The sequence below is a fragment of the Pseudophryne corroboree genome, chromosome 5 (genome assembly GCF_028390025.1).
Source record: "Pseudophryne corroboree isolate aPseCor3 chromosome 5, aPseCor3.hap2, whole genome shotgun sequence".
Classification (NCBI taxonomy): domain Eukaryota; kingdom Metazoa; phylum Chordata; class Amphibia; order Anura; family Myobatrachidae; genus Pseudophryne; species Pseudophryne corroboree.
In genome coordinates, this window is record NC_086448.1 from 440473003 (window position 1) to 440495059 (window position 22057).

At 48.3% G+C, this 22057-nt stretch overlaps 1 protein-coding gene across 38 annotated transcripts in view; it reads left to right on the top strand.

The window, feature by feature from the left end:
• Window positions 1–22057, top strand: part of LOC134927837 (uncharacterized) — a 1188393-nt gene that overhangs the window by 202415 nt on the left and 963921 nt on the right. The window contains exons 20-22 of one of the 38 annotated variants that reach the window (XM_063922886.1): window positions 9657–9689; window positions 10118–10150; window positions 16389–16421. The exons of the other annotated variants lie outside the window; for them this stretch is intronic. Coding sequence (XP_063778956.1) covers window positions 9657–9689; window positions 10118–10150; window positions 16389–16421 — 99 coding nt within the window. The remainder of the gene's footprint in view (window positions 1–9656; window positions 9690–10117; window positions 10151–16388; window positions 16422–22057) is intronic. 38 annotated transcript variants of the gene reach the window in all.

Below are 22057 nucleotides of genomic sequence, written 5' to 3' on the forward strand. Positions count from 1 at the left end.
TACCACAAAATGCTTGCAAATTAAATTTTCCACATGATATCCCTGGCATTCCTTTTCCTTATTACCCATGATTACTGTGTGTCACACTGCTTAGCAACCACTGGAGGAAGCACTCTATGACCAGACCTGTGTGTGGTGTCACCTACCATTGATTAAAGTGGCTAAAATTAGTTAATGCACTTTATGATCAGGCCTGAGTTTATGGAAACAACTAATTATTGGTTATTTACCATTTCTCAGGCAGGAAAGGGGGATGCTGGAAACACCTTAGGGTATATAGCACCATGCAGGGAGCATGTACACTTAACATGTTCAGACTACTTACCCTTTTTACCCTTGTGGCTGCCTGGAAACTTCAGTTTTCTGAAGTGCCCACCAGAAGCAATTGTTTTAGGGTGCTTGTAGCTGCTTATCCGTTCTTTCTTTATAGGTTGTTGTATTCATATAGGTTATATTGTTTTAAACTGCTTTTACCAGCTCTCAGAGGCATCCTTCAGCTGCATCTTGGGATAGGTGGAATAGTCACTCCTCACACATGTATTGCCCTGGATTCCTAAATCTACAGACATCATGCTAATTTTAGTGCCGACCAATATACACAAGGTGTCACCCTGATGCATTGGGTAGTGTGTGCTTGAACAGGGGAGATAGTTGCAGGGTAACCAGTTCCATTGCATGTTAGTCGTGTACAAATCTCACTCCAAACTGACTTGTGTCCAGGTTGGAGTACCATTGGTGTTTCCCTCTAAGATTGCAAAGCCAGCCAGGGTCAAGTCAGTGGCAGAAGTTAAGGGGTTTTGGCAGCTTGCCAAATGCTACTGAGAGCCAAGCAGTGTTTCTCCCTTTTCTCTAACGTCCTAGAGGATGCTGGGACTCCGTAAGGACCATGGGGAATAGACGGGCTCCTCAGGAGGCATGGGCACTTTAAGAAAGACTTTGGACTCTGGGTGTGCACTGGCTCCTCCCTCTATGCCCCTCCTCCAGACCCCAGTTTTAGACTGTGCCCAGAGGAGAATGGGTGCACTGCAGGGAGCTCTCCTGAGTTTCCTGCTTAGAAAGCATTTTTGTTAGGATTTTTTCTCTTTTTCAGGGAGCACTGCTGGCAACAGGCTCCCTGCATCGAGGGACTGAGGAGAGAGGAGCAGACCTACTTAAATGATAGGCTCTGCTTCCTCGGCTACTGGACACCATTAGCTCCAGAGGGAGTGAACACAGGTTCGTCCTGGGCGTTCACCCCAGAGCCGCGCCGCCTTTCTACTCACAGAGCCAGAAGAAACGAAGACAGAAGATGTCTCAGGCGGCAGAAGCCTTCGGTGCTTCACTGAGGTAACGCACAGCACCGCAGCTGTGCGTCATTGCTCCCATACACCTCACACACTCCGGTCACTGTAAGGGTGCAGGGCGCAGGGGGGGGGCGCCCTGGGCAGCAATAAAACACCTCTCCTATGGCAAAAGTCTATATACATGTACAGGTGGGCACTGTACATGTATATAAAAGAGCCCCCGCCATGTTTTAGTAAGTTTGAGCGGGACAGAATTCCGCCGCCGAGAGGGCGGGGCTTCTCCCTCAGCACTCACCAGCGCCATTTTCTCTCCACAGCACCGCTGAGAGGAAGCTCCCCGGACTCTCCCCTGCTTGACACACGGTGAAAGGGGGTTTTAAAGTAGAGGGGGGGCACATTATTGGCATTTATACATTAAGCAGCGCTACTGGGTAAACAATCTGTGTTTTTCTCCAGGGTTATGTAGCGCTGGGGTGTGTGCTGGCATACTCTCTCTCTGTCTCTCCAAGGGGCCTCAGGGGGAACCTGTCTTCAGAAAAGAGATTCCCTGTGTGTGTGAAGTGTGTCGGTACGTGTGTGTCGACATGTTTGACGAGGAAGGCTCACCTAAGGAGGAGGGGGAGTGCATGATGGTCAGGTCGCCGTCGGCAACGCCGACACCGGACTGGGTGGATATGTGGAATGTCTTGAATGCAAATGTAAATTTACTGCATAAACGATTAGACAAGGCTGAAGCTAGGGATCAGTCAGGTAGTCAGACCATGCCTGTCCCTGTGGCACCAGGACCTTCGGGGTCTCAAAAACGCACCATATCCCAGATCACTGACACAGATACCGACACAGATACTGATTCTAGTGCCGACTATGAGGATGCAAAATTACAGCCAAAGGTGGCGAAAGGTATTCGTTACATGATTATTGCCATTAAAGAGGTTTTGCATATCACTGAGGAACCCCCTGTCCCTGACACGAGGGTACACATGTATAAAGGGAAAAAGCCTGAGGTCACTTTTCCGTCCTCATTTGAACTAAGCGACTTGTGCGAATAGGCTTGGGAATCTCCAGATAGGAGACTACAAGTTCCCAAAAGGATTCTTTTGGCGTATCCCTTTCCACAAAAGGACAGGATACGATGGGAATCTTCGCCGAAGGTAGACAAGGCGCTGACACGCTTATCCAAGAAGGTGGCACTGCCTTCTCAGGATACAGCTTCCCTCAAGGATCCTGCTGATCGTAAGCAGGAGGTTACCATGAAGCACATTTACACACATTCCGGTACTATCGTTAGACCGGCTATGGCATCGGCCTGGGTGTGTAGTGCTGTCGCAGCATGGACAGATTCCTTATCTACGGAACTTGACACCCTAGATAACGATACCATTCTAATGACTCTAGAGCATATCAAGGATGCTGCTTTATATATGAGGGATGCTCAAAGAGACATTTGTTTACTAAGCTCCAGAATAAATGCTTTGTCTATTTCTGCTAGGCGACTCCTGTGGACCGGACAGTGGACGGGGGATGCCGACTCAAAGCGGCATATGGAGTCGTTGCCTTACAAGGGGGAGGAGTTGTTTGGAGAAGGCCTCTCGGACCTCGTCTCTACTGCTACGGCCGGTAAATCGAATTTCTTACCTTATGTCCCTCCGCAGCATACTAAAAAGGCACCTCATTATCAAATGCAGTCCTTTCGTTCCAATAAAAGCAAGAAGGTACGGGGATCGTCCTTCCTTGCCAGAGGAAAAGGCAAGGGAAAAAAGCTGCATGCAGCTAGTTCCCAGGAGCAGAAGTCCTCCCCTACATCTGCAAAGTCCACCGAATGACGCTGGGGCTTCCCGGGGGGAGTCGGCTCAAGGCTCAAGTGGGGGCACGTCTTCGATTTTTCAGCCAGGTCTGGGTTCACTCACAGGTGGATCCCTGGGCTATAGAGATTGTTTCTCAGGGATACAGGCTGGATTTCGAAGACGTGCCTCCTCGCCGGTTTTTCAAATCTGCTCTGCCAGCTTCCCCGTCAGAGAGGGAGTTAGTGTTGACTGCAATTCAAAAATTGTATCTTCAACAGGTGATAGTCAAAGTTCCTCTTCTCCAGCAAGGAAAGGGGTATTACTCAACCCTGTTTGTGGTCCCGAAACCGGACGGTTCGGTCAGGCCCATTTTGAATCTAAAATCCCTGAACTTGTACTTGAAAAAGTTCAAGTTCAAGATGGAAACGCTCAGAGCGGTCATCGCCAGCCTGGAGGGGGGGGGGGATTGGATGGTGTCCCTGGACATAAAGGATGCATACCTTCATGTTCCGATTTTCCCTCCTCACTAGCCGTTCCTGAGATTTGTAGTACAGGACTGTCATTACCAGTTTCAGACGTTGCCGTTTGGGCTTTCCACAGCCCCGAGAATTTTCACCAAGGTAATGGCGGAAATGATGGTGCTCCTGCGCAAGCAGGTTGTCACAATTATCCCATACTTGGACGATCTCCTCATAAAGGCGAGATCTCGGGAGAAGTTGCTGGACAGCGTGTCGGTGAGGATGTTGCAAGGGCACGGCTGGATTCTCAATATACCGAAGTTCCAGCTAGTCCCTACAACGCGCCTGACCTTTCTGGGTCTAATTCTAGACACAGACCATAAAAAGGTTTTTCTTCCGATGGAAAAGGCTCAGGAGCTCATAGCCCTGGTCAGGAACCTATTAAAGCTAAAAAAAAGGTTTCAGTGCATCACTGCACGCGTGTCCTGGGGAAGATGGTGGCATCGTACGAGGCCATCCCCTTCGGAAGGTTCCATGCGAGGACCTTTCAATGGGATCTACTGGACAAATGGTCCGGGTCCCATTTACAAATGCATCAGAGGATCACCCTGTCTCCCAGAGCCAGGATATCTCTCCTGTGGTGGCTGCACAGTGCTCACCTCCTAGAAGGCCGCAGGTTCGAAATTCAGGACTGGATCCTGGTGACCACGGACGCAAGCCTTCGAGGTTGGGGAGCAGTCACACTGGGAAGAAATTTCCAAGGTCTCTGGTCAAATCTAGAGACTTGTCTCCACATCAACGTCCTGGAGTTGAGGGCCATATACAACGCCCTACGCCAGGCGGAGGCATTGCTTCGCGACAAACCGGTTCTGATTCAGTCAGACAATGTCACAGCAGTGGCTCATGTAAACCGCCAAGGCGGCACACGGAGCAGAGCGGCCATGGCAGAAGCGACCAGGATTCTTCGCTGGGCGGAAGGCCATGTAAGCGCCCTATCAGCTGTATTCATCCCGGGGATGGACAACTGGAAAGCGGACTTCCTCAGCAGGCACGACCCGCATCCGGGAGAGTGGGGACTTCATCAAGAACTATTCGCACAGATCGTGGGTCGGTGGGGACTGCCTCAGATAGACATGATGGCGTCCCGTCAACAAAAAGCTAAAGCGGTATTGCGCCAGGTCAAGAGACCCTCAGGCGGTAGCGGTGGACGCTCTAGTGACACCTTGGGTGTTCAGATCGGTCTATGTGTTCCTTCCTCTACCTCTCATACCCAAGGTGTTGAGAATAATAAGACTAAGAAGAATCCTCATTGTTCCAGATTGGCCACGAAGGACTTGGTATCCGGATCTGCAAGAGTTGCTCACAGAAGATCCGTGGCCTCTTCCTCTAAGACAGGACCTGCTGCAGCAGGGGCCCTGTCTGTTCCAAGACTTACCGCGGCTGCGTTTGACGGCATGGCGGTTGAACGCCGGATCCTAGCGAAAAAAGGTATTCCGGAGGAGTTCATTCCTACCCTGATCAAGGCTAGGAAGGATGTGACATTGACACATTATCACCGTATATGGCGAAAATATGTTTCTTGGTGTGAGGCCACGACTGCTCCTACGGAAGAGTTCCATTTGGGTCGTCTGCTTCACTTCCTGCAAACAGGAGTGACTTTGGGCCTAAAATTAGGGTCCATAAAGGTCCAAATTTTGGCCTTATCCATTTTCTTTCAAAAGGAATTGGCTTCTCTTCCTGAAGTACAGACATTCGTGAAGGGGGTGCTGCATATTCAGCCTCCTTTTGTACCTCCGGTGGCGCTGTGGGATCTTAATGTGGTATTAAGTTTCCTCAAGTCACCTTTGTTTGAACCACTCACAACAGTGGAGTTGAAATATCTCACTTGGAAAGTGGTCATGTTGTTGGCCTTGGCTTCTGCGAGGCGTGTTTCGGAATTAGCGGCTTTGTCACATAAAAGCCCCTATCTGCTTTTCCACGTGGATAGGGCAGAATTGAGGACTCGTCCTCAATTTCTGCCTAAAGTGGACTCTTCTTTTCATATGAATCAACCTATTGTCGTGCCTGTGGCTACACTGGACTTGGAGGATTCCGAGTCCCTTGATGTGGTCAGGGCTTTGAAGATTTATGTGGCCAGAACAGCGAGGGTTAGGAAAACTGAAGCGCTGTTTGTTCTGTATGCAGCCAACAAAGTTGGCGCGCCTGCTTCAAAGCAGACTATTGCTCGCTGGATCTGGAACACGATTCAGCAGGCGCATTCTACGGCAGGATTGCCATTGCCTAAATCGATTAAGGCCCATTCCACTAGGAAGGTGGGCTCGTCTTGTGCGGCTGCCCGAGGGGTCTCGGCATTACAGTTGTGCCGAGCAGCTACTTGGTCGGGGTCAAACACCTTTGCAAAGTTCTATAAATTTGATACCCTGGCTGAGGAGGACCTCCTGTTTGCTCAATCGGTGCTGCAGAGTCATCCGCATTCTCCCGCCCATTTGGGAGCTTTGGTATAATCCCCATGGTCCTTATGGAGTCCCAGCATCCTCTAGGACGTTAGAGAAAATAAGATTTTACACTTACCGGTAAATCTATTTCTCGTAGTCCGTAGAGGATGCTGGACGCCCGTCCCAAGTGCGGACTACTTCAGCAAGACTTGTATATAGTTTTTGCTTACATAAGGGTTATGTTATAGTTTCATCGGTTTAGACCGAGACTATGTTGTTTGTTCATACTATTAACTGGGTAGTTATCACAAGTTATACGGTGTGATTGGTGTGGCTGGTATGAATCTTGCCCTGGGATTCCCAAAAATCCTTTCCTCGTACTGTCCATCTCCTCTGGGCACAGTTTCTCTAACTGGGGTCTGGAGGAGGGGCATAGATGGAGGAGCCAGTGCACACCCAGAGTCCAAAGTCTTTCTTAAAGTGCCCATGCCTCCTGGGGAGCCCGTCTATTCCCCATGGTCCTTACGGAGTCCCAGCATCCTCTACGGACTACGAGAAATAGATTTACCGGTAAGTGTAAAATCTTATTTTCTACTCATTCCAGGGGTTTTATGGAACCAACGGGTAGTGACATTGCCTCCCGAGGGATCTCCAACAAGTCCCCTTTGGCCTCCCCTACATCTGTACCATACTTTACAAATTGGTCTCCTGCCATGGCACTATCAGTGCAGTGCCTCCTTCACTTCTACCCCTTCTGTGTCACTCCTGTCTGTCTGCCCCTCCCCTTTAAAATGTAAACTGTCACGCGCAGGGCCCTCTCCCCTCGTGCTATTCCCTCTTTCTGTTCCCCTCTTTCTACTCCATACTTCCTACAATGGCACCTACCCCCCAGTTTCTGCAAACATGATTATTTCAGTGTCTTGTCGCCTGATACAGAAATGTTTATTTCTGCAGCGGGGTACATTGGTTTCCACAGGGAAACTTCGGTGTGTAGAGATGGATCTTGATCTAGGCACCAACAGGCTAGAGCTTTAGACTGTCCCAGGATGCATTGTGGGGCCTCCTGTATAACCCCGCCTCCAGGCACTGTGAGCTCAGTTTCGAGTTGGTGCCTGCTGAAGCAGGTCACTTAACAGGGGGGCTGCACTGGGCAGCCCTGAAAAAGCTTTTAGAAGACTTCAAGGGCAGCAGCACTTACATGTTAGGGTGACTTTCTGTTCTGCGTCTCCGTCACCTCCCAAGCGGCGTTGCATACTCCCGCTGGCTCTGTTCCCGGGTACTTGCGGCAAAGACTCTCCAGCTCTAGGCACACGGTCGCAGACGCTCTCCTGGTTCGCGTGGCTGCTACAGAAGGGAGGAGATAAGAGGGTCCCCCAGGCGGGACCCGCCATTAAATTGCGTTCCGGTCACATTTTAAGGAGGCAGACTGCGACGCTAGCATGGACACTGTAACAGTGCTGAGACCCCACTATATCCACCAAGGCATAGGAGTACAGGTCGGATATATTAATATCCACTTTATTTAGACTCCATAGTACCAGGTGGTGAGGACCAGCATAGGGGAGAAGGTGCTTGACCTGTAGTCCCTCCCCCAGCTCTGGCCACCATCTACTGCTGGTCTTCCCGCCCTGGAGCTGCCTCACACTCTCCCTGACTGAGACGCTGGACGCCATCTTCTAGTATTACCTGCGATTGGTCTCCGGGACTCCTCTGTAAATCTGCCTGTACATCAGCGCTGTGATTTTACAGACACTTAAGTATTCTACATGTCAATATTAAGACTGCGTTAGTTAAGATCGAGTGTACTTGTGCCAGAATGTATTGTACGAGTATTCTGATATATACATCCGGTCTCGGACCGCGCATTGTTATGTGTATATATATATATATATATACTAGTCCAGTGAAGTTTTATTGTCTTACTAAAATTATTATTTGCATTGTCACTGACTGTGTGTGCCTGTATCTGCTGTGTGGATTTCACTTTCAGTGTACCACAGCTATATCACTATATTCTGTAACCTTAGGGACTAGGTGCGTCAGGGTCTCGTATATAGTGCTGCACAATATTTACCTTCAAGTGTGTTCTATTGTGTACTCTGTCACATACTGCCGGATTTATTGGCTGGTGTTGTGTACTGTGTACTCAGTCATATAGTACCGGATTAAGACGCTTGTGCTGTGTACTGTGGGAGCCATTCCGACCCGTTCGCACGCTGCTTTTTTCGCAGCGGTGCGAACGGGTCGGTTCTGCGCATGCGCGTCGGCCGCAGTGCACAGGCGCGTCGTTGCGGCAATGACAGTAAGAATGAAGAAAGCGATCGCAAGAAGATTGACAGCAGGATGGCATTCGGGAGCAGCAACGCACCGTTTTCTGAGAGTGATGAGTCCAACGCAGGCGTGTCCAGGCGTTTGCAGGGCAGGTGTCTGACGTCAATTCTGGGACCGGACATGCTGAAGACATCGCAGCGAGTGTGTAAGTTGAGAGCTACTTAGAAACTACACAACATTTTTTGCATAGCACGGCTGCACAAGCGTTCGCAGCCTTGCTATGCAAAAAAGCCCTCCCCCATAGGCGGCGTCTAGTTGATCGCACGGGCAGCAAAAAGTTGCTACGTGCGATCAACTCGGAATGACCCCCCGTGTACGCTGTCACATACTAGGGGATTTATTTGCAGGTAGTGTACTCTATCTGGCTGTATCGTACTCGTACGCTCTGTCAACAGCTGATGGACGTGTGGGATCAAACGGATGTTTACATGTGGCGCTTTGGCTGAACCTTCTTCTCCAGGATGAGGGACTAAGAAATATTTCTGATAAAGAATGAGAGTATTGAAGCTTCCATTTGCCTTATCTACGTATTGGCTCCTGTAGAGTTTCTTCCACAGGTCTTCAAAACAAATAAGGGCACTCTGCATGCTCCTGGACTTACTGAGTAACTTGGTTTATGGACATTCTAAGCATTGCTGAAGTCTCAGATGGAAGGTTGTCTTCTTTTTTAGCTATCTTCTTATCTAATGTAGTTTTGGAACTGGGGTCTCTTTTGCCCTTCCTCATTTTCCAGTCTGTGTTTAGAACCAAACCTTGCTTTCAGGTGGTTTTGAATCAGAACAACATGATCCCTTACATTCTACTGGGTGAGGTGTCTTGATAAGGAGGCCTTCCATTTTTTTTTTTTTTTCTTCTCTGTATGTCAGTGCTTTCCAACTCTAGTACTGGGGGACCCCTAATAGTGCATCTCCAAGATTTTTTCAGTATTACAAGTTTAATTACAAGTTTAATAATTTGCTCCATCTGTGGATCTTTTTAAATGTAGCCAGTAATGAAAAAACACTTGTGCACCAAATATAAAATCTGTATGTTGTCAGTGCATTGTGGATCTAGTATTATAGGACTCTGCATTTGAGTAGGACGGAAGACATGTTTAGTTTTTGTTTTTTATGATTACGAGTATTGTCCGCTTCCAAACAGACCACTGCCGGTTGGCTTTTGTTAATTTTCAAGGCTTGCCTTCCTAAACCTGTAAGGATGCAATTGGATGGTCATTGGTGCATACTGTGTACAGTATTTTTGCTTGCTTGTTCTGCATTCAAAAGTGTCCATTATGCACCAAAACTTTTTAGTTTACCTTGCCTGGGTGGGAGGGAAATCTTCTAAATGTGAGCAGTTACATTTACATTTCTCTTTACCTTCCAGAAGTCCAGATGATTTACACCACAAGGATTCCTGGTAATGAAAAAAGCGAAAACATTTTTTATAAACCTACACTAGTTTTTTATATAAATGTTTGCAGGGTTTCATGTATCCAGAACACTTGAAAATGAAAACTGTTTTGAATTTAAATCATGAATTAGAGAACCACTATTACACACGTAAAAACTATTTATGCATGCATTTCAGATGAATTTGTGGTCTGATGCGTACTCGGGGGGGGGGGGGGAAGGGGGTTGGTCACATCAGCTGCATCTAGAGGCCTATGGCGCTCTTAACCAATGGCCAATTGCAACCGTACAGCTAGCTACAAGTGGAGATGCACTGTAATGAGGTCCTCTGTGATTATGATATCACATGGCTTCACTGAAAGTGAAATCTAGTCATTGTAACCAACGCCTTCTGAATGTGAACCTTACAGCTTACTTTTTGTCTTCACATTTAAGAAACTAAGAAGATGGACGCCACAAAGAATCCAGGTATAGAAGAGTATTACTTTTACATATACTTGCATGTGGGGAAACATTTATCTAGAATACTTGAGCTTTGGGGTTTTCTGAACAGAGTTTTTAGCCATAATTTGTAACTCCACTAGGCAAACACTTAATTTCTCTAACGTCCTAGTGGATGCTGGGAACTCCGTAAGGACCATGGGGAATAGCGGGCTCCGAAGGAGGCTGGGCACTCTAGAAAGATCTTAGACTACCTGGTGTGCACTGGCTCCTCCCACTATGACCCTCCTCCAAGCCTCAGTTAGATTTCGTGCCCGGCCGAGGTTGGATGCACACTAGGGGCTCTCCTGAGCTCTTAGAAAGTTATAGTCTTAGAATTTGTTCTTTTCAGTTAGACCTGCTGGCAACAGGCTCACTGCAGCGAGGGACTAAGGGGAGAAGAAGCGAACTCGCCTGCTTGCAGCCGGATTGGGCTTCTTAGGCTACTGGACACCATTAGCTCCAGAGGGATCGACCGCAGGCCCAGCCTTGATGTTCGGTCCCGGAGCCGCGCCGCCGTCCCCCTTACAGAGCCAGAAGCAAGAAGATGGTCCGGAAAATCGGCGGCATGAAGACTCAGTCTTCACCAAGGTAGCGCACAGCACTGCAGCTGTGCGCCATTGCTCCTCTCACACACTTCATACTCCGGTCACTGAGGGTGCAGGGCGCTGGGGGGGGGCGCCCTGAGGCAGCAATAAAAACACCTTGGCTGGCAAAAATACCTCAATATATAGCCCCAGGGGCTATATATGAGGTAAATACCCCTGCCAGAAGTCCATAAAAAACGGGAGAATAGGCCGCGAAAAAGGGGCGGAGCCTATCTCCTCAGCACACTGGCGCCATTTTCCCTCACAGCTCCGTTGGAGGGAAGCTCCCTGGCTCTCCCCTGCAGTCTACAAGGGTTAAAAAAAGAGAGAGGGGGCACTAAATTTAGGCGCAGTATACATTATATATATATATATATAGATATAAAGCTATAGGGGACATAACTCAGTTAGTCCCTGCAGTATATAGCGCTCTGGTGTGTGCTGGCATACTCTCACTCTGTCCCCCCAAAGGGCTTTTGTGGGTCCTGTCCTCGTTTAGAGCATTCCCTGTGTGTCTGCGGTGTGTCGGTACGGCTGTGTCGACATGTTGAATGAGGAGGCTTATATGGTGACGGAACAGAGGCCGATATATGTGATGTCGCCCCCTGTGGGGCCGACACCAGAGTGGATAGAGAGGTAAAAGGTATTAACAGACAGTGTCAACTCCTTACATAAAAGGGTGGATGACGTAACAGCTGTGGGACAGCCGGCTTCGCAGCCCGCGCCTGCCCAGGCGTCTCAAAGGCCATCAGGGGCTCAAAAACGCCCGCTCTCTCAGATGGCAGACACAGATGTCGGCACGGAGTCTGACTCCAGTGTCGACAAGGTGGAGACATATACACAATCCAATCCGTGACTTGATCCCGGCAATAAAAAATGTGTTATACATTTCTGACTTTAACCTCTATAAATGGGTTTTAGGTTTGGGGAGAAAAAACAGGCAGTGTTTTGTTCCCCCATCAGATGAATAAATGAAGTGTGTGAAAAGCGTGGGTTCCCCCGTTAAGAAACTGGTAATTTATAAAAAGTTACTGATGGCGTACCCTTTCCCGCCAGGAGGATAAGTTACGCTGGGAGATATCCCCTAGGGTGGATAAGGCGCTCACACGTTTGTCAAAAAAGGTGGCACTGCCGTCTTAGGATACGGCCACTTTAATAGGTACCTGTTGAAAAAAAAAAAAAAAAAAACAGGAGGCTATCCTGAAGTCTGTATTTACACACTCAGGTACTAGACTGAGACCTGCAGATAGTGCTGCTGCAGCGTGGTTGGTGACCCTGTCAAACAGGGATAATAGTTGGCAAACATAAAAACATATTAAAGACGTTGTCTTATATATGGGGGATGCACAGAGGGATATTTTGCCGGCTGGCATCCAAAATAAATGTAATGTCCATTCTGTCAGGAGGGTATTAGAGACCTGTCACTGGACAGGTGATGCTGACTTAAAAAGCGCATAGAGAGCCTTATAAGAGTGAGGAATTATTTGGGGATGGTCTCTGGGACCTCGTATCCACAGCAACTGCTGGGAAGAAATAATTTTACCTCAGGTTTCCTCACAGAAAAAGGTACAGTCCTTTCGGCTTCAGAAAAGCAAGCGGGTCAAATGGCGCTTCCTTTCTGTACAGAGACAAGGGTAGAGGGAAAAAGCTGCACCAGTCAGCCTGTTCCCAGAATCAAGATTCTTCCCCCGCCTCCTGTGAGTACACACCATGACGCGGGTGCTCCACAGGTGTAGCCAGGTACGGTGGGGGGCCGCCTCAAAAATTTCAGCAATTAGTGGGCTCGCTCACAGGTGGATCCCTGTTTCTTCCAAGTAGTATTTCAGGGGTACAAGCTGGAATTAGAGATGTCTCCCCCCAGCCGTTTCCTAAAATATGCCTTGCTGACAACTCCCTCAAGCAGGGAGGCTGTGCTAGAGGCAATTAATAAGCGGTATTCCCAGCAGGTAATACTCAAGGTGCCCCTACTTCAACAAGGACGGGGTTACTATTCCACATGGGTTGGGGTACCGAAACCGCATGGTTCGGTGTGACCCATTTTATATTTAAAATCCTTGAACATAAAAAAATTCAAGTTCAAGATGGAATCACTCAGGGCGGTTATTGCAAGCCTGGACGAGGGGGATTACATGGTATCCTGGGACATCAAGGATGCTTACCTGCATGTCCCCATTTACCATCCTCGCCAGGAGTACCTCAGGTTTGTGGTACAGGATTACCATTACCAAGTCCAGACACTGCCGTTTGGACTGTACATGGCACCGAGGGTGTTTTATCAAGGTAATGGCCGAAATGATGATACTCCTTCAAAAAAAGGGAGTTGTAATTATCCCGTAATTGGACAATCTCGTTATAAGGGCGAGGTCCAAGGAGCTGTTGGTAGTCGGGGTAGCACTATTTTGGAAAGTGCTACAACAGCATAGGTGGATTCTAAACAGTCCAAAGTCACAGCTGGTTCATATGACACGTCTACTGTTCCTGGGGATGGTTCTGGACATAAACCAGAAATAGTGTTTCTCCCGGAGGAGAAAGCCAAGGAGTTGTCATCTCTAGTCAGAGACCTCCTGAAACCAAAATAGGTAGCGGTGCATCATTGCACGCGAGTCCTGGGAAAAATGGTAGCTTCTTACGAAGCAATCCCATTAGGCAGGTTCCATACAAGAACTTTTCAGAGGGACCTGTTGGACAAGTGGTCCGGATCGCATCTTCCGATGCATAGGCTGATAACCCTGTCTCCAAGGACCAGGGTATCTCTACTGTGGTGGCTGCAGAGTGCCCATCTTCAAGAGGGCCGCAGGTTCGGCATACAGGACTAGGTCCTAGTGACCATGGATTCCAGCCTTTGAGGCTGGGGGGCAGTCACATAGGGAAGAAACTTCCAGGGACTTTGGTCAAGTCAGGTTATTTCCCTACACATAAATATTCTGGATCTGAGGGCCATTTACAATGCCCTGAGGCCAGCAAGGCCTCTGCTTCAAAACCAGCCGGTACTGATCCAATCAGACAACATCACGGCAGTCGCCCATGTAATCAACAGGGCGGCACAAAAAGCAGGATGGCGATGGCAGAAGCCACAAGGATTCTCCGATAGGCGGAAAATCATGTGTTAGCACTGTCAGCAGTGTTCATTCCCGGAGTGGACAACTGGGAAGCAGATCTTCTCAACAGACACGACCTCCACCCGGGAGAATGGGGACTTCCTCCAGAAGTCTTCCAATAGGATTGTACACCATTGGGAAAGGCCACAGGTGGACATGATGGCGTCCCGCCTTAACAAAAAGCTATAAAAGATATTGCTCCAGGTCAAGGGACCCTCAGGCGATAGCTATGGACGCTCTGGTAACACCGTGGGTGTACCAGTCGGTTTAGGTGTTCTCCCCTCTGCCTCTCATACCAAAGGTACTGAGAATAATAAGAAGGCGAGGAGTAAGAACGATACTCGTGGATGGCCAAGAAGAGCTTGGTACCCAGAACTTCAAGAATTTATATCAGAGGACCAATGGCCTCTGCCACTCAGTCAGGACCTGCGGCAGCAGGGGCCCTGTCTGTTCCAAGACTTAACGCGGCTGCGTTTGACGGCATGGCGGTTGAACGCCGGATCCTGAAGGAAAAGGGTATTCCGGAGGAAGTAATTCCTACGCTTACTAAAGCCAGGAAAGAGGTTACAGCAACTCATTATCCCCGCATATGGCGAAAATATAATGCATGGTGTGAGGCCGAAAGGGCCCCAACAGAGGAATTTCAACTAGGTCGATTTCTGCATTTCCTGCAAGCAGGAGTGACTATGGGCCTTAAATTGGGTTCCATTAAGGTACAGATCTCGGCTCTGTCGATTTTCTTTCAAAAAAGAACTAGCTTCAGTACCTGAAGTTCAGACATTTATAAAAGGAGTGCTGCATAGTCAGCCCCCGTTTGTGCCTCCTGTGGCACCTTGGGATCTCAACGTGGTGTTGAGTTTTCTTAAAATCACTTTGGTTTGAACCACTAAAAACCGTGGATCTGAAATATCTCACATGGAAGGTGGTTATGTTATTGGCCTTGGCTTCTGCCAGGCGAGTATCAGAATTGGCGGCTTTGTCTTGTAAAAGCCCTTATTTGATTTTCCATATGGATAGGGCAGAATTGAGGACTCGTCCCCAGTTTCTCCCTAAGGTGGTGTCAGCGTTTCACCTGAACCAGCCTATTGTGGTGCCTGCGGCTACTAAGGATTTGGAGGACTCCAAGTTGCTAGACGTTGTCAGGGCCCTGAAAATATATGTTTCCAGGACGGCTGGAGTCAGAAAATCTGACTCGCTGTTTATCCTATATGCACCCAACAAGCTGGGTGCTCCTGCTTCTAAGCAGAGTATTGCTCGTTGGATTTGTAGTACAATTCAGCTTGCACATACTGTGGCAGGCCTGCCACAGCCAAAATCTGTCAATGCCCATTCCACAAGGAAGGTGGGCTCATCTTGGGCGGCTGCCCGAGGGGTCTCGGCTTTACAACTTTGCCGAGCAGCTACTTGGTCAGGGGCAAACACGTTTGCAAAATTCTACAAATTTGATACCCTGGCTGAGGAGGACCTGGAGTTCTCTCATTCGGTGCTGCAGAGTCATCCGCACTCTCCCGCCCGTTTGGGAGCTTTGGTATAATCCCCATGGTCCTTACGGAGTTCCCAGCATCCACTAGGACGTTAGAGAAAATAAGAATTTACTCACCGGTAATTCTATTTCTCGTAGTCCGTAGTGGATGCTGGGCGCCCATCCCAAGTGCGGTTTATCTGCATTACTTGTACATAGTTATTGTTAACTAAATCGGGTTATTGTTGAGCCATCTGTTGAGAGGCTCTATTGTTTCATACTGTTAACTGTGTTTCATATCACGAGTTGTACGGTGTGATTGGTGTGGCTGGTATGAGTCTTACCCGGGATTCAATATCCTTCCTTATTGTGTACGCTCGTCCGGGCACAGTACCTAACTGAGGCTTGGAGGAGGGTCATAGTGGGAGGAGCCAGTGCACACCAGGTAGTCTAAGATCTTTCTAGAGTGCCCAGCCTCCTTCGGAGCCCGCTATTCCCCATGGTCCTTACGGAGTTCCCAGCATCCACTATGGACTACGAGAAATAGAATTACCGGTGAGTAAATTCTTATTTTTTTGCACACCATGGGGTATATATACTAAAGTGTGGGTTTGTAGAAGTGGAGATGTTGCCCATAGTAACCACTCAGATTCTAGCTATTACTTTCTAAAAAGGTGCTCGATAAATACGTTGAACCTGGTTGCTAGGTTCGGTTTTACTCGGTTCTCAAAACGGCATCTTATTGGCTATCCAAAACACGTGACATCCGTGAGCCAATAAGATGCCGTTTTGAGAACCGAGTAAAACCGAGTAAAACCGAACCCGCTCATCACTAGTTGCTATGGGCAATATCTTTACTTCTAAAAACCTGCACTTAAGTAAGTATACCCCCATGTCCCTGGCATTCCTTATTCTCATTCTTTGATTGCTTTGTGTAGTTACGTGAGGCAGCACTCTGTGAGAATGACACTGTGTATGTGTGTATATGGTAATGTTCAAGGTGAATAGTTACTGTAAACAGCCACATATTTTCAAATGTGTGCAATTGTGTGTTACTGCTTATTTATTTTATCTTTCAGACGATCAGAAGATAAACTCCATCAAGACTCCAGGTAGAGAGAACTATTTTATATAAAACACTTTTCTCTTACGTCCTAGAGGATGCTGGGGTCCATTTAGTACCAAGGGGTATAGACGGGTCCTTTGGGATCCACTGGCACTTAGAGTTTAATAGTGTCGGGTGGCTCTTCCCTCTATGCCCCTCCTACCAGACTCAGTTTAGAAAATGTGTCCGGAGGAGCCAGTCACAGCTAGGGGAGCTCTTAGGAGTTTTTCTAGTTTTATTTTTTTTCTAAGAGTGTTAGGTACAGGGAGGCTGCTGGCAACAGCCTCCCTGCTTCGTGGCATTTAGGAGGGGGGGGTGGAGTAGTAATCAACTCTAGAAGTTAATGGTTCTCGATCTCCGCTGACCGGACACTGAGCTCCTGAGGGTGCTGATCGCAAGCCCACGAGGCGACCGCTCACTCCCGCCACCCCCTAACAGAGCCAGAAGAAGAGTGGTGAGTACAGCGCCGGTGGCCCGGTTAGCAGGTCACCGGCGGGAATGGCGGCAGAAGGGTGGGAGCGCAGCTCTGGCAGGCAGTGCTTCATAAAGGCTCAGCAACATGTGTATGTAGGCGCTGCTGAGGGGCGTCCTGGGCCAGCAAGATCACCCTAACACTGGTGTGTAGAGCTAACAGGGGCTAATCCCGCTGTTAGCACCATGAGACCTCAGACCAGTATAATCATTGTGCGGGAAGCAGCACGCCATTACAGGATGCGGGGCTTCTCCTCAGGGCGGATCCAGCACTCACCAGCGCCATTTTCTCCCTGCAGAACGCTGAACATGCTGACAGGGAGTGTTGAACCACACATAACTCCAGTTACTGCGGTACCAGGGTGTTATAGGCAGGGGAAGGGGGAGAGTGTAGTTAGTACTATTCAACCTATTAAGGTTGATTAGTCGGCATCTGGCTTTTATCATAATGACTGTCCACAGGGGCACTGTGTGGCTGGATCCTGATACTCTGTGACTATCTGAAGGTACTCTGGGGGAAACTGTGTCTGACATTTTCCTGTATATGTGTGTGAGTGTGTATATCCACATTGCCATGTCTAAGGGCTCTGTATCATGTGCTGCAGAGTGTGTATCTTCTCCAGAGGAGTGTAGTCCATGTATTCATGACTACAATGTGCTTTCCCAGCCTTCTGAATCTGGACACCCATGGGTGGATTTTTTAAGGGGAATGATATTCCAGATTTCATCAAGGGATGTCCCATAATGAGAGAGAGAGATGCAGTTTTTGAGAGAATTTGTAGAGGAGTTGCAGCATTCAGCTCCCACTACCGACTCTGATACGGGGACAGTGATAGGAATATGCAGGGGGTTGATGCATCCCTTGCTAAGGGGGTGCAGCTAATGATTGAAGCCATTATTGATGTTTTACATATTTCTGAGAAGCTTCCTGAACAAGAGGAGGAATCTTATGTTACGGAAAATAGGAAATTCTCGCTCACCTTCCCGGCTTCTAAGGAGTTAAATTCTAGGTGGTATAAAAAGGTGGTTTTACCTGTCCCTGGTTCAACCGCCCTAAAAGAGCCATCTAACCGCAAGATTGAGACTACGCTCAAATCACTATACACTGCTACAGGCGTGGCTTTAAGGCCCACTTTTGCTTGTGCGTGGATTTCTAAAGCCATAGTAAAGTGGTCAGGCACATTACTAGAGGACTTAGATACTATGGATAGGTGTGACATTGAATTATTTTTGTGTCACATATAGGATTTGATGGGTTCATGGTGGAAGCCATGAAGTACCTTGGCATGCTTAATGCGAGTGCTACTTCCATGGCGGTTTCGGCACGCAGAGGACTCTGGCTACGCCAATGGACTTGTGGATGCAGAATCCAAGAAAAGTGTGGAGAACCTACCCTTCACAGGTCAGGCTCTGTTTGGGGTCGCATTGGATGAGTGGATCTCCACGGCAACTGCGGGTAAGTCAACCTTTCTTCCCTCAGCAGCACCACCGCCTAGGAAATTTTATCCTACGTCTACACTGCAGTCCTTTCGGACCGCGAAAGTTAGAAAATCCAAATCCCCTTCCACTTTCTTTAGAGGTGGTCGGGGAAAATCCAGAAAACCTGCACCAAAAGGTTCAGGACAACAGAAACCAGGTTCTGCTTTCTCAAGATCTTCAGCATGACGGTGGACCTTCCAGCCTGGAGATTGGGCAGGTGGGAACGAGACTAAAAAATTCCAGTCACATCTGGGCGTCATTATGCCTAGACATCTGGGTGACGGACATTGTTATCCAGGGCTACAGACTGGAGTTTCAGAAACTCCCACCTCACAGATTCTTCAAATCAGGCTTACCAGTTCCGCTGACAAAAAGTGCAATCCTGCAGGAAGCCATTCAGAAACTGGTCCGAACAAATGTTATTGTTCCAGTTCCACCTCACCTAAAACACAAGGGTTATTACTCAAACCTGTTTGTGGTACCGAAACCGGACGGTTCGGTAAGGCTGATATTAAACCTAAAGTCATTGAACCCCTACTTGAGGGAATTCAAATTCAAGATGGAGTCTCTGAGAGCGGTGATCTCAGGTCTGGAAGATGGGGAATTCTTAGTATCCCTGGATATCAAGGATGCGTACCTTCACATTCCGATCTGGCCGCCTCACCAGGCTTATCTCCAATTTGCGCTGCTGGATTGTCACTATCAGTTCCAGGCGCTGCCTTTTGGCCTCTCAACAGCACCCAAGGTGTTCACCAAGGTCATGGAAGAGATGATGCTACTCCTTCGCAGGCAAGGAGTAAACATAATTCCATATCTGGACGATCTGCTGATAAAAGCATCTTCCAGGGAGATGTTGTTGCAGAGTATTGCTCTCTCAACTCGACTACTCCAGGATCACGGGTGGATCCTGAACCTTCCAAAGTCACATTTGGAGCCGACAAGGAGACTGCCCTTCCTGGGGATGATACTCGACACGGAAGTGCAGCGGGTGTTTCTGCCAGTGGAGAAGCCAGCCCGGGTGTCGGTTCATCAGTGCATTCACCTTCTGGGGAAGATGAATGTCTCCTACGAGGCTCTACAATACGGAAGATTCCATGCAAGGTTCTTCAAGCTAGATCTCCTGGACAAGTGGTCAGGATCACACCTTCACATGCACCAGCAGATACGCCTGTCGCCGAAAGCCAGAATTTCACTCCTCTGGTGGCTGCAAACTTCTCACCTACTCGAGGTCCGCAGGTTTGGGATTCAGAATTGAATCCTTCTAACCACAGATGCAAGTCTCAGAGGTTGGGGAGCGGTCACCCAAGGGGAAAACTTCCATGGAAGGTGGTCAAGTCTGGAATCCATCCTTCCGATGAACATTCTGGAGCTAAGGGCCATATACAACGGCCTTCTTCAAGCGGCGCATCTTCTGCAAGATCGGGCCATTCGGACAATGTAACGGCAGTGTCCTACATGAACTGACAGGGCGGAACGAAGAGCAGAGCGGCAATGTCTCTGTCTCTGTCCAGAAAAGCATGCGGTGGCGCTATCAGCAATCTTCATTCTGGGAGTGGACAACTGGGAAGCGGACTTCCTCAGCAGAAACGATCTCCATCCAGGAGAATTGGGCCTCCACCCTGAGGTGTTCGCAGAGGTAACAAGCCGATGGGGTGTACCTCAGGTACATATGAGGACCTCTCGCCTCAACAAGAAGCTTTGTACGTACTGTTCCAGGTCGAGAGACCCACAGGCAGTGGCAGTGGACGCACTGGTAACTCAGTGGGTGTTCCAGTCAGTGTATGTGTTCCCTCCACTTCCACTCATCCCAAGGATTCTCAAACTAATAAAAAGAACAAGAGTTCAGGCGATCCTCATTGCTCCGGACTGGCCAAGGAGGGCTTGGTTCGCGGATCTTCTGGAATTACTGCTGGGGGATCCGAGGACCTTCTGCAACAGGGGCCGTTCGACTATCAAGACTTACCGCGGCTATGTTTGACGGCATGGAGGTTGAACGCCAGATCTTAGCTGGGAAGGGCATTCCAAAAAAGGTCACTCCTACCGTGATTCAAGCTAGGAAGGAAGTTACGTTTAAACATTACCATCGGATTTGCAAACCGTATGTGTCTTGGTGTGAATCCAAGAAGTTTCCAACGGTGGAGTTTCAACTGGGACGGTTTCTCCTCTTTCTACAAGCAGGTGTGGACGTGGGCCTCCACTTGGGCTCCATAAAGGTTCAGATTTCGGCCTTGTCCATTTTCTTCTAGAAGCAATTGGCTGCCCTCTCTGAGGTTCAGACATTCTTGAAAGAGGTTCTGCACATCCAACCACCCTTTGTGCCTCCTACAGCACCTTGGGATCTTAATGTGGTGCTGCAGTTCCTACAATCGGATTGGTTTGAACCTTTGCAGGAGGTGGACGTCCAGTTTCTTACTTGGAAGGCAGTCACAATGTTGACATTGACATCTGCTAGACGTGTGTCAATTGGGGGCGTTGTCATGCAAGAGCCCTTACTTGATTTTTCATGAAGATAGGGCTGAGCTCAGAACGCGTCAGCAATTTTTTCCGAAGGTTTTGTCCGCTTTTCATATCAACCAAACCTATTGTGTTGCCAGTGGCTACTGACACCTCAATTACCTCAAAGTCTTTGGATGTGGTGTGGGCTTTGAAAATTTAAGTGAAGAGAACTTCTCGTCACAGGAAGTCGGACGCTTTATTTGTTCTTTATGAACCCAACAAGGTTGGGTGTCCTGCTTCTAAGCAGACGATTTCTCGCTGGAGCAGGTTTACTATCGAGCAGGCTTGCCATGTCCAAAATCTGTTCGACCCACTCTACTCATAAAGTGGATTCTTCCTGGGCGGCTGCCCGGGGGGTCTCGGCTTTACACCTTTGCAGAGTAGCAACTTGGTAAGGGTCGAACACGTTTGCCAAGTTCTACAAGTTCGATACTTTGGCCTCTGAGGACTTAAGGTTTGGTCAATCTGTTCTGCAGGAACCTCAGCACTCTCCATCCCGTACTGGGAGCTTTGGTACATCCCCATGGTACTAAATGGACCCCAGCATCCTCTAGTACGTAAGAGAAAATAGGATCTTAATTGCCTACCAGTAAATCCTTTTCTCGTAGTCCGTAGAGGATGCTGGGCGCCCACCCAGTGCTTCGTATTCCTGCATTGTTACTTGGTTCAGTATTGTTGTTTCAGCCGTTGCTGAATTGTTCCAAGTTGGTTAGCTTGGCTTTCCTTTTTGTTATGTGTGAATCTCACCACTATCTGTGTGTCTCTTTCTCGAAGTATGTCCGTCTCCTCGGGCACAGTTTCTAGACTGAGTCTGGTAGGAGGGGCATAGAGGGAGGAGCCAGCCCACACTATTAAACTCTTAAAATGCCAGTGGCTCCCAAAAGACCTGTCTATACCTCATGGTACTAAATGGACCCCAGCATCCTCCACGGACTATGAGAAAAGGATTTACCGGTAGGTAATTAAAATCCTATTTTTAATAGTGGATGAAAGATGTATAAAAACTTTCTGTGGGAATAAACCTTGAATATATAGTTCATTAATCAGTCACACCAATATCATCCATTAGGTTCAGTTCCATTAGTTACTGATTCCCATTATATCATACTGATAGTAATTATAGTCAAAAGTCAGTGACTCAGAGGCTATTGAGTGTGCAAGTTTCCAAGCTCCTTTGACAATAAAGCTGGGATAGAG